General features: G+C 40.2%; 1 protein-coding gene across 1 annotated transcript in view; it reads left to right on the top strand.

The window, feature by feature from the left end:
* LOC105689127 (bifunctional heparan sulfate N-deacetylase/N-sulfotransferase) overlaps positions 1–13,353 on the top strand; it is a 51,804-nt gene that overhangs the window by 22,670 nt on the left and 15,781 nt on the right. Inside the window, exon 3 of the mRNA XM_012405935.3 lies at positions 8,410–8,607. Within this exon, the coding sequence (XP_012261358.2) occupies positions 8,410–8,607 (198 nt within the window). The remainder of the gene's footprint in view (positions 1–8,409; positions 8,608–13,353) is intronic.

Genomic DNA, 13,353 nt, shown 5'->3' on the forward strand with positions numbered 1-13,353 from the left:
TACGCGTAGTCGTTTTTTACGATGACATGTATACCGCCGCATTGATGGGTCTGGCATGATAATTTCGAATTATAGATTCCGTTTTATTACGGCCCATTATATATACGTGTATCTCTGTGCTTGTTAATATGTGGACGTTGTACGTGTGGCATCGTCGTGTACTTGAATATACATATATACCTATAATGACGTTTTCAAATTGAATTATAATCGATCAATTCCAGAAACCTGTGTAACATAACGAATCCGTTACGAGAGCAATTGCGGATAGGTAGCCTGGGTAGAACTTGAACGGAAATTCACCCATTACCTATTGTGCGTGCTGTTTGCGTATATCTGTCTGTAAATACCTTACACACGTTGTACGCCCGTAATCCTAGATATAGAAATATATGCGCACACGTACGCGTATTCAACGGCGATGTGCGGTGAATGTTCGCATGTATGAGGTGTACACGTGTCGTGCATCGGCGTATACGGTTGCAACGCGCTGCGGTTGATATTACGAACACGTGTTACGTGCAAACGTATATTATGCATTATTTATATATTATAAGTGCAGGTTTCAAACGGCTATTAATATATTGAAAATTACGTCATTGTTGCGTAGCTCTGGTGTGAAAAGCAAAAAGTGTTAGCTCGCAACCGCGTACGGCAATCTGGATCTCCACTGCAGGTGAGATACGGTTACTTTGTTTTATTTTTTTTTTTTTTCGTAGTTTCGGAATATCTTTTTCTTCGTGAAGACGGAAATATTCATCAGGCCTTTGTATATCAATTAAAAGGTCCTGGGGAGCGGCTTAACTACCACGCGCCGGCGGCGGCGATCTTCATAAATAATATTAAGGATTTAAATTCTAGTTGTAAATGAATAAAACCCTGAATTTAACCCTCCACTTTTCCGGTTTTATAAGAATATAATTACGAACGAAAAAGAGGGTCTCGCTCTCTCGGAAAAAAGTGAAGGTAACAAAAAAAAGAAAAAAAAAAAAAAAAATCGAATGAAAGAAGACAAAAGAATCAATTAAATTAAAGTTCAACTTCCTTCGCTTGTAATTAACGCATTAATTATAATATAATTATATGTCTCATAATGTAAAATTATACCTTGGCAATTTAATGTTCGAAAAAAATTTTAATCTTAAACGTGTACGTAGGTATGTGCATTACGTACCGTGGCGTAATTTTCCAATTTAACAATGGTCAATAGCGTAGTAAGCTATTGATATCCCGTAGTTTGAAAAATAGTTCTTCATATTTGAGTTTTAGCCTGTGAATTCGGAGTCCTGGCATCAAAAAATATTTTGAAAAAAGTGGTCCGTTTGACGTGGAATGCCCCATATACTTTTTTTGGATATAATATAGTACAAGATAAGTAAGACCTGATAACAAATTAAACTTCATCGTGGCGATAATATCATTTTACAAAATTGTTATTCGACGAGCGAAGGACACGCGATTTCGCGGATATAGCGATCGCGATGATCAATCTGAACAACACGAGACGTGACGTGTATATATATATATATATACGTATATAGATGGGAAACACGACCGTAGATAAATTGGCGGCGAATCAGTATTGGCTCCCGAAAGTTAGCTAGCTAGGCGGGAGACACACGCGGGTCATGGAATAGCTTAATTTTCGTTCGCACGTTTTATCACGATTCAGGATCGGCAATCAATCAACTTGTACAGGATCTCTGTTCACCTACGCCGTATACCTATGTATACCCAGTGGGCGGAACTCACCCTTCGGTTACTCAATCAAACCTCGACGTCATCCCCGCGCTGCCCCGACGCCGAATCATCCTACATATACTTTACTACGTATCCTCCCTTAATCTCCTCCCAGAAACTCCTACCCATATACCATCCGTATCCCCTGGTTACAATTAGCCGCAAGAAAATTAGAGATGTATATTCATTATATCTGCCGCAAAGAATCCATTCGTCAACTGCAGGAAATGGGGTGGCAAGAAAATTCACAAACACTTTGCGCTTCGACTTATCATTATCTGCGGTATACGTTGAATTTTTTTTTTTTTTTTTTCCAATTTCAAATACCTTCCATCGTTCGCAAACGAAAATGAATATTTTTTTTTCGTTCAGAGGACGGGGGATACGAAAAAACGAACCCCGGAGGAAAAAATCGGTCAAGGGTTTGAAAAATTGAATTAAAATTTTACCAAAAAAGAAAGAAGCCCGAAATTTGTTTCATTTCTCTTTGGTTCGTTTACCGTGATACACAACTTTTCATTTACTTGTACTCTCGATTAATCGATCAACATTTTTTTTTTGTATCACGTTGAACGGGTGACGGTTGCGGGTTGTGGAAATAAAATAAATCAAAATTGACGTTGCGCTATAAAGCTGGAGCTTTTCGCAAAAAAATTTTATCTCCATAATGTGAGACTGCTGTAAATATCCGCTATACCTATTGTATGTAATGATCATAAATTGACCATCGGTAATAAATTTTATTTCTAGAAACAGCTAGCCGCATGGCGCGCAGTCATTGTTATATAAAGAGGAGCTCTTACTTCCGGTGATATAAATCCGAAAGAAATGTGTCTGACAGTTCGATCTCGAACGCTTAGGGGAAGTCCGGGCATAGTGAACACTTCGGGCAAAGTGATCAGTCTCCGCTGTATCCTGACTCTAAACTATTGAAAAAAATATATAAATAAAATCAAAACTGATTGGCGGATATTCCTCGACGTGAAAAAGAATTAGCGAGACACGAAGCACGTCATAAAATATCCAATGAGTTGGGAAACTATATTCACTTCGCCTGATCTACTTGTTTCCCTACCTCCTTATTTCTTTGTTTTTCAAACTGTCGATTAGACATTTTATTATACGATATACGATGGAACGCGGTTCGCGTATCGAAACGAGAAAATTATTGAACGTCACTCTTAGGGGGTGTACGTTCCATTGGATAATTATATTCAATTCTAAACTTTTATGCACGCCAATGTATTGACGCTTCGAGTTTTATGAGGCGTGCGGCGGCAGCCATCGAGACGATATTATAAGTTTTTCTTCATAATTTTATAATATACGTACACACCAGCTGTATTACCCCGATTAATCTTGGATCCTCGCACACCGCATAGCACAGCTATTTTTTTTTTCTTTCTTTTCTTCTCCATGGAATTTTTTCTACTGAAATCCTCTAGTCGCGAAAAACAAACTTTCTAAAAAAAAAAAAAAAGGAAAAGGACAAATCTCATTATACACGAGGGCGAGCCCGTAAAAAAAACTTTCCCAAGTTTTGACGAAATTTCGAAATTGAATGAAATTTTTGCGAAGAAAACTCTTTTATCGACACTACGTACGGCTTGTAACGGTGAATTTTTTACACATCGGATATTACTCATGCACAGCTGAGGATGTGGACCAAAAAATTTGAAAAAAATTTAAAGAATAAAAAAATATTAAATTCAAAAATTCGAACGAAGGCCTAAGCGTAAACAAATATTTTATAAATGTGAATATCGCGTTGTTATATAATATCGCTATATAATTATACCTATATAAATAAATATCATTACACGTGTGACCATACGGAACTACTTCTGCATGGACTATATATTTGTTCAATTTTACGATCACATTGCACGAAATTGCGTGATAATTGCGCGTGATCTTGGAAAGACTCCATATACCCATACGTAGCCATAGAAATATATATATTCACACGCGTGCACGTATAGCAACCCTGTAGGTAAAAAATGAAAAGGATCAGCAAAATCTTTGGATTTTTAAGGTGAATAATGACGGTAATAAAATTAACCAAAAGCCACGAGGGTCTGAGGGATTCGTTCGTATGAATTTGATCTTGCGTGGCTTGATCAATACATCGTCGTCGCTGTATTGTCGTCTTGTTCGATTATAACGACGAACCGCAATATTCCATAAGCGCTAAAACGATCGCGTCTATATGCATAAAAAAAAGCGCGGTATCTAGTCGGCTCGGTGGTAGTCTTTTCCCCCCCCCCTTTATAAAGTTTTCTATGACCCTCGGACACGGAATTACAGGTACTACCTGTACGTATGGTGGGACACGAGTATATACAGTACGGCCGGTATCATCGTATGCCCGGGCCACGTCGTCGTATACCCATATAATCTAGATATTTCCGAAACACGCATGCCAGACGTTCTGGGAATGAAATTTAATGTTATTAACTGGTCGCGATAAGCGATAACGCGAGGGGGAAAAAAAACCTAGGAGTAAATTGGGGTAAAAAGGCGAAACTTCGTGGCGCCTGCAGCAGGGTGTTTCCCCGAATTAACCAAATCATGAATCAGCTCGTATAATTAGGGCGTGAAAAATGTTACAGTCCTCCGTATTAAGTGACAACGAGTGTACGGTTATATTCTCGTCTCGAAAAACCGATATTTATTACATTCTTCTTCTCTTTTTCTCTACCACTTTTTTTTCTCTTCCAAGCCACCAAGGTGTATTAAATTACGTCGATATCGCGCGTCCTAATGGCGTGACAACAAGATGAACTCACGGCGCACAAATCTGATATCCTGATTTCAAATTACAATAATATATTACGACGACCGAAAAACCCCCGAGTAAATGAATACACCTATCGCTTAACGTTGTATTGTACAATCAGGTTTGTGTTTCAACCCTTCTTATCGCAACGGCGCTAACAGCTCCGCTCAATAAATCACCAAACAAATCACCTATATGATAGCGCGCCACCACTTTCGCCCACCACTTCTAATTTTCATTCGTCCAGCCGGAATGTTTACGTATACTCGGACACTGGGTATATCCGTACACCGTGCGTATGTACGATCATACGCATTAGATATTCTAAACCCAAAGAAGACTTCCGTTCTCGAAATAACCACGTTTTGCGATTTATTTCCGGTTGCGTCATCCGCAACGTGTTATATATATACATATATATATACATACATTGACATACACTGGGTGGTCCATAATATCGAACGTTTCGCCTACAGTAAAACATTCGCGATAAGCGAGATAAATTAACGACGAGTTGATAAGTGTCGGGCAGCGAAATTATCGAATATTCATGTACCCCGAATCGCATGGAAACCTAACATGTATACAAGCGGTTCCTGGTCCTAGAATTCGCGATTGACAAAAAGCGCCATTTTTACGAGCCGAGCGAATATCGCACGTCTCTACAGTCATTCACGTTTATTATAAATATATACATACGTATACGGTATATTTACACTCGCAGAATTTTACAGGTCGGACGTCCTCGTCGTAACGTTCGCGAGGTTATATAGGTATACGTATTATAAACTTGACGAAAACGTGTAACGTTATTATACATATATATATATTTAATATACCAGCATCACAGCAACCCAGCGTCGGTGGCGGCACCGGAGCCGGGGTGATATTATGAAAAGAGAGTTGTATCTTATTCGGTGTGCGCTTCGTTCGTTATCGCGCTGCAGACAGTAAAATGTACTCGAGATACGTCAGTCCTCTCGTTCTCCACGGTTGAATGTCGCGTGTGTGTCATATACTTCTAAATGTATGTACATGTATATATATATACATGGTTATATGTACCTGCCTTTATGTACAACGTACGTCTAGGAAGAGTCGAGAGATTCTCTGAAACTACAAGATACTACTGTTCCGCTATTATTACACACGTCTCACTCGTATGTATGTACATACAAGGTACATATATGTACCCCCCCTTGGTGTAATAAACCGCGGCACGGTATAAGTAAGATATACCAAATTTAATTAATTATTCACCCAAGACGAGGCGAACCGGCGGATGTCTTAGCTTCGGAGTTTGTATAGGTATACTGCACCCTCTGGAAAGGACATTCGGTTACCTTATATCAGACGACGTACTGCACACTTTGTATCTAGGTGTATACGTCTGACGAGTCCCTCAGGTGAAATTTACACGTGATACCGTAAGGGACACGTATCGTTCCGCACCATGTACCGAAAATATTGTCGGAGCCTTTTTTTTTCGCCAGATAAAATTTTATCGCGATTATTATTGCGAGGCTACAATCTCCGATTGTCTACGTAATTACGGCGGTATAGACGGCGACAAAACAGTTTTCGCAACTTTGTCGGAGCACTAATTATCAGACAATCACTATTAGTGGTGAATGCGGGTCGCAATTATCATTCGCATTTCCGAGCATCGGGTGTAACAATATCTTGTACACCGAGGAGAAGCGGAGACGGACGAGGCGATGGTTGCGCTCGTGATAAACGTTGCGTATTACGAGTACCGTAGAAGCGAAATCTCGTTATTCGAGTCGCCTCTACCCGATGCGGCTATAAAATAATTAAACTATCGTATCACCTCACATAAGCTCCCCGGGTTCTGAACATTCATACAAAAGCAAAATCTTAATCAGAATAATTGCACGCGCAGCGTACGGCGTCACGTTTCCTACGTATCCACGCGTTGTTATTATACGTATTTTTTCATTTCATTGTATTCATTTATTCGTTCCATGGAGAAGGAAAATCGATTCAACGATGACGAAGTAGCGTAGGGCGGGGGGGCGGGGGGGCGGGGGGGTCGTATATCGATATCGCTGTATCACCGTTTTACCTATTCCGGGAACCGACGACTCTGTCTGCGGCGATAATCTGCGTGTTAACGTCTGGAACTCACGCCAAGCCACGGAGTTTATACGATAAGGTTTACTCGAACTCCGAGCGCATACCGCGTGCGAAGGATTCGGTATATGTATAGATGTGCGGGTAAATCTATGGAAAAAGAGAAGAAAAATTGAAGGATAAGGTCGAAGGTAAAGGGGGAACGGGTTCGTATACCTATACACTGTTTGTTACGGAGTTATAGTCCTTACAAACTTTTCCTCTAATTATCTCCATAATTCTTTCATGGTTGACCTCACCGAGAGGTCCGTCCTTCTTCCGAAGCTGAAACGCGAGTTCTACGCTAATTGAATTCCTCCACCTTCCTAGTATTGACATATATATATATATATATATATATACACGTACAATATATACGTATACCACATATACCGAAGCTACGCGGAGCCAAAGGAAACTGCGAGTTATCTTCGATTCGCTTGATAATCTTTATCAGACTCGAACACGTTCACTGTTACAGATTTTTCTACAAATTTACTTAATTTTTTTTCGCGTATACAAATATTGTGAAGAAGCACCCGACGATCCTGCGAGTTTATCGGTGTAAAATTTCAAAGCTCACATTTAATTCGTATAACGAATATAAATAAACCGCCGTATCCAATCGTTAATCATCGGAGTTTGCGGTGCGCGGTGTGATATACATGTGCAATGTGCATTCTATTGATGTATCTCTATATTACACCGGTACACGGCGGTAGAATTATGCACGATGCTAACTGCGGCATAAAACAAACGTAATAGCGTGCAGATGAGGTAAGCCTGAAACGGTATAGTGCGTCGGGTATATAGTAACCGTGGCATATTTATGCTTTTATGCGACCCCCTGGGATCACGGGGGATACATGCACATGCGTATCCGACGTTCCGTGCAATAGGGATGCCCTGTGCGGGTTGTTTTTTTTCTCTTTCCTTCTTTCTTTTCTTTGTTTTTGTTTGTTCCGGTGCGGAGCTAATGCGCCATTGGAAATTTTTCACTCGAAGATTCTTCTGTGTCTCGAGTATTTACCTGTACACGTCGTCGTATTTGATGTATACATAGATCTGAAATAAAGTTGATTTCTCTTCTCACCGGAAATTGCAGACGTACGTATCCTGCGACGGTAGAAATTTTCCCCATACCCTTCACATACGCCCTTTGAGCTTCCGCTTCGTACGTATATATATATCTCTATCCAGATCATGCTCATAGCTGGTAAGATTTCTATTCGATTTATGAACGCCTTTTCAAATCACCTGCAGTATATTCGAACGCTTAATTCAAGCGAAATCCAATGAGTACGAGGTATGTACGTTATACGTACGCCTCGCGTTCGCGATTTTTATCCAAGAATGTGCCCCACATACATCCGACCCTGTACGATGTACAGGTGGTACGTGCACTACCTGTACTGTCTGTTTCATGGAAACGCGACTCACCTATACCGTGAACTGCGTCGCTGCAGTAACTTTGACAATACCCGTAATATATGTACGTGTGACGTTATAGTATAATTTTATACAAATCTCTGGCGTTGGCGAGCAATTTAATCCCCCAATGAATGCCAATATCTGTCTATGCGTATTTCGAGAGTGCAGGAAATCTAGAAGCCCCCACCGTTTTGGCTACACTACGATTGTCCAATTCTCGACGTTACGATACGAGCTCGCGTACGATATGCCCTCTCTGCCTAATTTAAATCTATATGAAAAAGGAAAGAAATATAAATAAATAATAATGACGATTTTTGTTTCAGCCTCATACACAGAGACACGAGACCGGAGCCCGCTATAAGATGTTCGACCCTTCGAGGAGCCACCAGATTACCAGCAGCTCCGGACCATCGCAGCGAAGCTCGGTTACGCATCGACCCCAAAGTCCTCGTCTTCGTTGAAACCCTGTACTCAAGGTTAGGGCGGGAAATAGCTGAGTTGCTCGTCTATAACAGGATAAAGTGAGTCTCGTTATCGTAACTTACCTTTCTTTTTTTTTTTTTCCTCTTTCTTTTATTAATATTTATTTTTTTTATACCCACTATCGTCGTACACACCCGACATCATCTTTTTACAATCCTCAATTGAGTCAGGGTCTAAATTCTTTGAGAATGTTTCTCAAAAATCTGATTACGAACTGATTACTCTTTATAACTGAATTATTCGAGCTATATATACGAAAATTAATCACCACGCTCATCCTGGACTTACCAAAGTGTTTTACGTGCGTGCCGGGTGTAAAAGGATCATCCGTATCCTGTACATATATTCATTAAATCTGTCCGATAATCAGATGATAATAATAATTCAGGGGTATCATAACATGCGATTCATTATATTTCGGATTATAAAGCTCGTATATATGGTTTCACAGCGGTGTATACATAGCTATTGTATTATATGCGTACGATAAACTCGTGCTTCCGGCTTCTGCAGTTTGCACCACTGCGGGCTCGTACTTGGTGCAAGAGTAGCTTGGTCACGGACTGATAATTCAAGAACCATTTTGCTTTGTATCCAGAGCAATTTCATAATCGATAACACAGGCCGTTGTGCGATATTATATCTGCTACATCGGCAAACGATCTCGAGAGCGTATCTTGCTCGCTAGATAGATGAGGCAACCTTCGCGACTGAAATACCTTAGGGGATGAACCGACGGCGTTCGTTCGTTCGTTCGTTCTTTCTGCCTCACCTCCGACAACGTCGGCGATTCTCGAATTCCCTTACCGAGGAGATAAGAAAAATAAAGATAGAAAAAATGGTTGACCGAAATAGAAAAATTGTGCGAACTAACTTATGGTGCAGCAGGAAAATGAAAAGAAATTTTTCTTCGGCAGTCGGATTCATGTATGTGCGTATATCGGGGTGTTTCATTTTTAGGCGGTTTTTTTTCTTTTCCTACCTGAAAATCTGATAATTTAGAAATTACCAAAAAACAAAAAAATTCTGAGCGAATTAGAGGCTTCGCTCATCCAAAAGTTCGATTTACCGATTAAATAATTCGGGAAAGGTTTTTTTGGTATCAACTCAATATTTTGGTATTACATTTTTTTTTTTGCCGGAAAATGAATATGGAACTTTTGGAGGACATTAAATTCGCTAAAATAATATTTCGACAAGCTTTGTAAGCTCTGCAACCAATAGTTTTCAAGTTACAGAGCTCGAAAGGTGAATATTGATGAAAATTGACATTAAATCCCCTATAATTTCGAATTTATTAATCTTTCATAAAAAATTAACTTATAATTGACACTATAAAGCTTTTGTATTATTGATTTCAGAAAGTACTTGTTTATTGAAAGCAATTAAATCTAAATCTCAATCAATAATTACTATGGAATCATTAGACACATGGAATGGAAGTCATTTTAATTGGATTAAATGATGAACGCGCTTCAAAAATGGCACTTCCTAAGATCGATAATTTAAGAGCCTTTCAGTCAACGCTCATAGTGTCTATTAGAAGTTAATCTTTCATGTAAGATGAATAAATTCAGAGTTACAGGGGATTTGATGTCAATTTTTATCAATACTCACCTTTCAAGCTCTGTAACTTGAAAACTATTGGTCGGATTAGACTCATCGGAACATTTTTGTATCAAACTTGATGCCCTGTAAAAGCTTCAAACTCTTTTTCGGTTTTAAAAAATATTTTGATAGCGAAAAATCGAGTTGGAACCGAACAAAAAAAAATTTCCCCTGTCATTTAAACGGGTAAATCGGATTTTCGGGTGAGCGAAGCCTCTGATTCACTCGTGAATTTTTTCCCCCAGCGGGAATATTTTTTATTTCTATATAAAATATCAGATTTCGGGTAGGCAATGGAACAAAAAAAAGTAGCGCCCAAAACTGAAACACCTTGGTGTATGTGCGCATACACAAATAAGGGGGTTTCAGCAATTAGTTGTTTCTGTAACAATTCCAAGATAATTCTAATTTTATAAATTGTGAATTTGTTCTAGTATAGTATAGGGTGAAAAGGTCGGACCGCAAGTCCGTAAACCGCTAGAAAAGTTGGTGCCGGCTAGGCGGCTAGGGTAGAGTCGTACACGTATTAATGTTGAACGCGCCCGTTGCTGAACGGGTGTAACGCATTCGTTAAGATAATCACCGTAAGAGACCCCAAATAAATCGAGAAACCTCTTCTCCGTAGCCATTTTAAAGGTTTCACCCGCCCGCTGCAGAGCCAGTTTTCCCGAAAAACGGTACGTGTAACCGGCGGAACCGTGCAAAACGAGGGTAGGAGGAATCCGCGAGCGGGTGAGCGGCTGACTCGTTTCACTACGGGAACTTAAATCTTTTGGCATTTCAAACCATTGGTAAATTACCTTGACCGACCTAATATCCCTCGTGGTTTTCGCCTAATAATCCCTTCAGGGTTTCTCTAGCTACCGCTATAATTGACGCGTTGGGAACGGAGCGGCAACAGCAACGTTTATACGAGCAACCCGCGTTGCCCCCCACCACCCCCACCACCCCCCCCTTATATTGCACCAACAAAGTCCCGCTTTTCCACCTCGACGAAGCTACTTTATCCATACATACGAATTACCCACCCGCTGTACATAGTAGGTATACGGCTATACCTCGGCGAACCACCTAAAAACCGGAAGAGGGTTAATTTCGCCAAGTTCTATCGACTTTTGAACTTTTTTCGTTTCTCGCCAACGCTACACAGCCTACGGCCTATTACACCTACACATAAAACGCGTTTTCCTTCTTTCTTTTTTTGGCTCCATCCACCCGTTCACGTTGTATGTAAAAGTGTATAACTATATATACGCACACGTATATAATATAGTTCTGCGTCGAAGCTGCTGCGGTATGTATAGGTATACGCGTACACACATAGTGTAGAAATATAGTCGAAAAATAAACGAAGAAACTTTTTTATTATTCCGAAAGAAAAAGGAAAAAAAAAAAAGAGAAACCTTTTTCTATTTTTCTATTTTATTCTTTTTACATTTATTCGTTTATTTTGATTTATTTCTATTTCATTCACTTTTTGTTTTTAATTCTTCTATATGGAATCCTATTCTCGCATGTGTCGTTGAAGCGTCAACCCAGCGGTGCAGTGTGTAGGTGGAATAGAGCCGGGTTGATTTCACTTCTCGAATTAACCCCATGCGCGGATCTGACTCTCCTATCAACTTTCTCTACCCGGGATTTTTCCCACCCCGGTGTACCCGCGATGTCATCTACATTTTCCAAAGCATTATCCAATGCTCGAGCAACGATTCGATCCGACACCACCGCTGACACTACCACCCCACGCCCACCCCCCCCCCCCCCCGTCGGGATTATTTATATACCTACTCCCTATATCCACGGAAAAACTTGTACCGCCCATTAGCAGATCTATAGTACAGCTACTATGTATGTACCTGTACACATGTATTCATACAATGGCTTCATTTGATTTTGCTTTATTCGATAAAATTCGATACCCGTATATATGCAGTAGGTGTATGGACTTTTTTTTTTTTGTACTTTTTCTACCCTACGAGAAATCACATTATTTTCTACACCCGAATTCGCGGCGTCTTTTTTCTCTCTTTCTTTTTTTGATAACTTGTTACGATTTTTCCATACATCGTTCGATGGATATGCGAGGTATGATCTGTAAGTTTACATGTATATAGGTTTGTATATATCTGTCCATATTCATTTACCACATTTTCATTTACCCGGGCGTTCTACCGCAGTAACCCTTAATTAATTCGTCAGCTCGCCAAATCAAGCTAGTCACCCATCGTTAACGATCGGTGTGGCATGTATATATACCTTATCGCTGCAGGATGATACGGAAAAAGAAAACGGAAGGGAAGCAAAAAAAAAAAGAGAAAAAGAAACGAAAGGATCATTTTAACGCTGCGAACGCGCCGGATGAATAAGAAAACGTTTTTGCGAAGAATTGAAAATTTGATTTCAGGTTTTCAAATTTTATAATACCTGGAACCTGAAAAAACTAACTACGACTCTAGCTATACGTTTTATATGTTTTAATAGAATTTCTTCATTTCGTTTTTCTCGTATCAATATCGACGTCGAAAGGTTCGACTCAATCCACCAGTCATTAAACCCTCGCACTTCTCTTGCTACCGCAAATGTATGCGTATTATATACGTATACGTGGTGTATATTGTACGCGTTCATTATTTTATATCAGCGGCAAATTTCGTGTGCGGAGACTGCAGGTGCGGCAATGCAGGTTATAATTATTTCACGGTAGCTCGTCTGTAGACGCAGTAGCGAACGAACCTGCTGCAGATAACCGCACCATCGGGCCGTGGTTTGGTCCGGAGATCTGATGCGGTCGGTTGACTATTTCCGCGTTTTCCGGTTTATTAGCTTCATTGTCGCGTCTACCGGCGGTGACCACGTTGCCGCGGCACCGACATCGCATAACGGTACAAACTACGTACGTACCTACGTACCACCTAGGTGGATTTATTTCATCTTTGTCACTCTACGCATGACGCTAACACGAAGTAGCGGTTTTTCCCTAATAGCTTTACCTCGTTCCAGACAAATGCCCGGTATCGATGTTTTTTTGCTCAATTATCATTCGATTCGAATCGAGGGCTTACTCGACGTACAAAGAGCTTTTTTCGTACGGATCGGATAATATTCCACTCCGCGTTTTTCTTGTTCATCCGTTCGCGTTTGTCCGCGTAACTCGCCGACGATTGATAAAGTCCTTT

Source organism: Athalia rosae, chromosome 2, assembly GCF_917208135.1.
Source record: "Athalia rosae chromosome 2, iyAthRosa1.1, whole genome shotgun sequence".
NCBI lineage: Eukaryota > Metazoa > Arthropoda > Insecta > Hymenoptera > Athaliidae > Athalia > Athalia rosae.